Consider the following 5,514-nt stretch of genomic DNA (forward strand, 5'->3'; position numbering starts at 1 on the left):
AACAAATTCTGTTTGCATCATTTCCAGCAGCTGTTCTATATTTTTTCCCACACAAAAAAATGTATCATCTGCAAATAAAACACATTTCAACAGCCCTGACACATTAATCAAATCATTCACATATAAAAGAAACAACTTTGGTCCAAGTACAGAACCCTGAGGAACACCGCATGTGATGTTACAGAGTTCTGATTTTACATCATTTATTTGTACAAACTGTTTCCTATTATCCAGATAACTGGATACCCACTGTAATGCTGGTCCTCTTATACCATTTTTATTTAGCTTTTCAAGGAGAATAGAGTGATCAATGGTGTCAAACGCTTTAAGTCCACATAAATACTAACACAATACTGTTTTTGATCAACAGCACTTGTTATTTGYTCTATCAAATCCATTAGAGCCATTGATGTAGATCTACCAGCTCTAAACCCATACTGACTGTTACTCAAAATATTATGCTTATCAATAAATTGATCAAATCTGATCACAAATAACTTTTCTAAAATTTTTGAAAATTGTGGCAACAAGGATATTGGCCTATAATTTGTGAACATATGTTTCACACCACTCTTATAAAGAGGGATTACCTTTGCTATTTTCATGTTATTTGGAAACACTCCAGTTGAAAATGATAAATTACATATATATGTAAATGGCTCAATAACTTATTATTTCCTTCACAAGCATCATATCCATGTCCTTCCAGTCCTTTGATCTTTTGTCAGAGAAGTTCTTTACAATACTCAGAATTTCGTCTTTATCAATTTCACTTAAAAATATACTATTGGCACAACCAATGACTGTATGACCCAGATTACTATTTACTCTTGGTATATTAACTGATAGGCTAGGGCCAACATTTACATAAAATTGATTAAATTTATTTAYGATTACGTTTTTATCATGAATTTCCTTGTCATCCTCTACAAAGTATTGTGARATATCTGGTCTTGTTTTATGTCTCTTCAAAACACTATTCATTACTCGCCATGTTGCCTTCATATCACTCTTACTTTTGTCCAATAAGTTACTATAATATTCTTTCTTATGTTTTCTTATGATCCATACTAATTTGTTTTTATATTTTTTGTATTTCTCTTCCATTTCTTTTGTTCTCAGTTTTAAAAAGCTTGAGTAAAAGTAGTTCTTTTTTTTACAAGCATTTCTTAATCYTTTGGTCATCCATGGTTTGTCAACAACTTTTCTGTTTGTAACGTTCTTTTGCACACAGTTCTTTTCATACAGAGCTCCCAAAATGTCCATAAATACATCATAGGCTGTGTTTGCATCATCCACATAGACATCATTCCAGTTTTGTTTTTGTAAATCATGTTTTAGTTTGTCTAAAGCTTTTTTTGATGTATTAATCATTTTCCTTTCAAATTTAGTTTTTACATCATTGCACAGACACTTTCTGCAAATAACAAAAACTGGCAAGTGATCACTTATATCTGTCATAAGGATGCCACTTATCACTTCGTCATTTCTTATGTTAGAAAAAATGTTATCAATRATAGTTGCACTATGAGTTGTGATTCGTGTTGGTCTGGATATTAATGGGTAGAGACCCAAACTGTACATTGAGTCCATGAACATATTAGTATTATTTGAGTCAGATTGATTTCCCAAGTCAATATTAAAATCTCCACACAAAAAGACAGTTTTAATTGCAGCTCATTTCGAAGAGCTCCATGATTTTTTGATTAAATAATTCTGTATTAGAACCTGGTGAACGATATACACAACTAATTATAATATTTTTGGAGTTGTTATTTAATATTTCAACTGTAAWTATTTCCATAACATTATCAATAGCTGTAGACATTTTATTATTTATTTTGCACTTTATTTCATTATTGATAAATAAACCAACTCCTCCACCTCTTTTATTACTTCTGTTAATATAATACATTTCATACCCATCAATTCGGAAATTATTTGCATTTTCGTCATAATAATCACAACAGTATATGCAAATGAAAACCAGGCAACATAAAGAGTAGATAAGTTTAGTTGTCTTTAATATCTGGAAACCAAAATGTGTCTTATTCACTGACAAATTACACTTTAGTCAGTTTTTCAAAATGTCACAGAAGACTGGACCCATGTAAACAAAAGAAAAAATAAGCATCATTTGCCCCATTAAGTCAACCTCCTTCTTTCTGTCCTCTCTCATGAGTTGCGTTGTTTACATTTTAATTTAAAAGTGGGTTAAATGGTTCTGGTCGGATTTTGCTTTCGAAGTCGTCCTTCGCATCCGGAACCAAATGTTTTCGGCGCGTGTTGCAGTCGGACTTTATTGGAAGACGAACTCACAACATGGAAAGTAACGTGAACACCGTCAGAAAGAGTAAAGAGGAGAAGAAAGTGTTAAGAAAACAGCTTAAAGCCAGTCACACTTTATTAAAGCATGAAGGCGTCTGCACAGCACTGCGGCCCACCAAGGTAAGCCGGAAACAGGGTTAAAATAGGACATAATTATGACCGGAAGTTGGCCAAAATAAACAGACTGTGTCCGAACAATAAACCCATTTTTTAGTTTTAGCACAATATATCATACCGAGAGAAGTTATAAACTGAAATAATAGCAGTATAATTTATTAGGTAACATTTTATAGGGAAAACAGTTTGAGAAAAAATTTAGATGGGGAAAGTTCACGGCACTCTTGCATAAATGTGGGACTGTATCAGGAAAATAGTGTGTGAAACTAAAAACAAACAAACAAACAAACAAAAAAAGAAAAGCATAGAAGTATGAATGAATCTGCCAAGTTTGCAGTGTGTGTAGTGTTAATATTCAATAAAACGTGTCTATTGTTTTATTCTAGGGTTCCTGGATCTGTTGTTTTTATTTTTGTTTTGTTCCCTAAAACTCTTTGTCCCATCTGCAGTATCTGGTGGTGGCTAATGGTGGACTGGGGAACGGTGTCAGTCGTGAGGCCCTCTCTGCAGCTTTGAAAGAGAAGGGAGAGCTGGAGAGCCTGGTTATGCCTCCACACAAGCCCTATGCTTTTGTCACATACAGGTAGAAATAAAGATACTACTTTGCCAGCAAACTATGACTTAGTTTACTCTCAAACAAAGTTGAAATAAAATAAAGATTGGCAAAAAAAAAAAATCAGTTTGGATCATATCGTTTAGACGATTTATGCATCTAAATTATGTAAAATTACCCATTTGTAATATAAAAACCTGTAATGTAAAAATTCTTTTGGAGTTTTTAATCATCATCCTCTTTCCAGGTCTGAAGATGATGCTCGGAAAGCTCACGGCCTCCTGAACGGACAGAAGTTGCAATGTGGGGAAAACAGTGTCACACTCTACCTCAGTTATGTTGACTCATACTCGTACTCAGGTACTCTCACACATCTATAAATTATTTTAGGGTTGCTGCACAATCATCCTTCCTCTGAAAGTTACCTTTAATTTGCTTGATGCATATGTTTGTTAACAGTAAAGCATCAGGAGGACGCATCACTCTCCTTGCCAGAAGGATTAGTGTTGGTGGAGGATTTTGTGTCTCCGGAGGAGGAGACTCAGCTGCTCGCCGCCATCGACTGGACGTCCACCGATGAAGATGTCACAGGTGAARTTTATCACGGTTTTTTTTTGGGTCTATTGTAATACGGGTGATCTTGCCTGGTTTATTCTGAATAACTATTTTTCATTAGCTCCTGTAAAAATGATTTTAACTTTAGTCTCTGCTTGTATAATCTTTGTAGCTCAAAAAGCACTGAAGCACAGAAGAGTCAAACATTACGGGTTTGAGTTTCGCTACGACAACAACAACGTGGACAAAGACAAACCGTTACCTGCAGGCAAGCTTCGTTATTTTTTACCATCAGATCACTTCCTGTAATCTGAGGATTCTCAGATCTAAAGCTCACTCATATCGTACATATTAAGACTTTATTTGATGATTAAGATCACGAATTTCTGGAGTTCTGTGTTGTTTGCTGAATCTTTGACTGAATCTCTTTTACAAATTTGTTGCTAAGGTTAGCAAACCACAGTTTTTTGTTATAGTAAAAGTTAACTGTGCTGTGTGTTTGTATTCAGGTCTTCCTGAGGAGTGTTTGCCTGTGTTGGAGCGATGTTTGAGGGACAGACACATTAACGTCATGCCGGATCAGCTGACTGTTAACCAGTATGAGTTGGGTCAGGGTGAGCTCCTGTCTGACTTTATCCCACACGAGAGTCAACACGTAATACACTGTTAATACACATAAATAATACAATTTAAATTAATAAATAGGTACAATTAATTTATTTTATATTTTTAACAAGTGTGATCGATGACTGGTGACCAAACTTGGGCTGTGTTTGAATGTTCTCTCATTCACTCACCTCACTATACACCGGGGGTAAGCAATGGGTGATTACCAAGCTTCTGCAAAACCTGAAGAGGTATATTCAGCTTATTTTAGTGTACGCGTTTTATAAAATGGTGGTAAGCAGAAGTGTCACATTGGAAGCAAAAAGATCAAATTAGAGTTGTTTTTTTTAGTTTTCAGAGTTTATTTTGTTTAATTAAAGAAGTAGAGGTTTTACTTTGTTCTGCCACAAGGTGGCAGCAGAACTACTAATAAGACAAATACAAACTTGCCTTTAAATAAGTAACCCCATCATTTCAAATATCACTAAATGTGCGAAGGATTTTAATGTTAACACATAATTTTTAGATTATAACTGACCTGATTTACCTCATGTTCAAGGATTTTGATCCTGTGTCTGTGTTGAAAATGTTCTCAGGTATCCCCCCTCATGTTGACACTCACTCTGCCTTTGAGGACACCATCCTGTCCTTGAGTCTGGGGTCAAAGGTAAGAAAAAAAAAAGAATCAGTGTAAAAATCAATAACTAGAATAAACACGTGTGCATTGGAAGAGTTTTCTGTAGGTTGAAACACTGGCGTCAGCTTTTGTCTAAGATGTTTATAAAAACAATGTGAGTTTTTGTAGTCTGGTGAAATGAATTAAGCAGCACCTCAATGACCTGTGATTCATCTGCCTCCGTGTGCAGTTGTTAATGTGTGTGTGAGTGTGTGTTTGGATCTCATGTCCTTGTGATTTTACTGAGAACATTTTGTAACTTATTCTCTTCTGACACACTGTCATACTTCCTTGCTCACTGTGGCRTCTTGTTTAATCCCGGATTCGGCTCGCAGCTCGCAAATGTTGGAAACTTTGTAAACAGTAACCGACCACAGGAGATGTATCACATTTTCTTTTCCTGTTGGCATCAAACGTTTTCATGTCCTTGACTAGCTCAGGTGTTGTACGCTGGGGTGGTGGTGTTAGGTTTAGCCTCCCTGAGCTGACTGCGCCACGGGAACCTCCATCTGTCCCCTGCTAGTGTGAGGAGTCGGGTCGGGTCTGTTAGCAATCAGCTGTCATCTGTCGCAGCATCTGTAACACAGGGAGACACGACCTGCTTTTGTGTGTGTGTGTGTGTGTGTGTGTGTGTGTGTGTGTGTGTGTGTGTGTGTGTGTGTGTGTGTGTGTGTGTGTG

General features: G+C 36.1%; 2 protein-coding genes across 2 annotated transcripts in view; one reads left to right on the plus strand and one right to left on the minus strand.

Annotated features, from left to right (window-relative positions):
* Window positions 1–669: 669 nt before the first annotated feature.
* LOC106521474 (uncharacterized) lies at window positions 670–1,668 on the minus strand (the record flags this gene model as incomplete). Its single annotated transcript, XM_014014051.1, is given in 1 exon segment — window positions 670–1,668. A coding segment is annotated over 1 exon segment (930 nt), but the record flags the coding sequence as incomplete, so codon positions are not given.
* Window positions 1,669–2,306: 638 nt separating this feature from the next.
* alkbh8 (alkB homolog 8, tRNA methyltransferase) overlaps window positions 2,307–5,514 on the plus strand; it is a 13,141-nt gene continuing 9,933 nt past the window's right edge. The window contains exons 1-7 of the mRNA XM_014014049.1: window positions 2,307–2,448; window positions 2,895–3,028; window positions 3,246–3,358; window positions 3,458–3,589; window positions 3,726–3,821; window positions 4,063–4,167; window positions 4,756–4,826. Coding sequence (XP_013869503.1) covers window positions 2,323–2,448; window positions 2,895–3,028; window positions 3,246–3,358; window positions 3,458–3,589; window positions 3,726–3,821; window positions 4,063–4,167; window positions 4,756–4,826 — 777 coding nt within the window. The 5' untranslated portion in view covers window positions 2,307–2,322. The remainder of the gene's footprint in view (window positions 2,449–2,894; window positions 3,029–3,245; window positions 3,359–3,457; window positions 3,590–3,725; window positions 3,822–4,062; window positions 4,168–4,755; window positions 4,827–5,514) is intronic.

Source organism: Austrofundulus limnaeus, unplaced genomic scaffold, assembly GCF_001266775.1.
Source record: "Austrofundulus limnaeus strain Quisiro unplaced genomic scaffold, Austrofundulus_limnaeus-1.0 Scaffold109, whole genome shotgun sequence".
Taxonomy (NCBI): domain Eukaryota; kingdom Metazoa; phylum Chordata; class Actinopteri; order Cyprinodontiformes; family Rivulidae; genus Austrofundulus; species Austrofundulus limnaeus.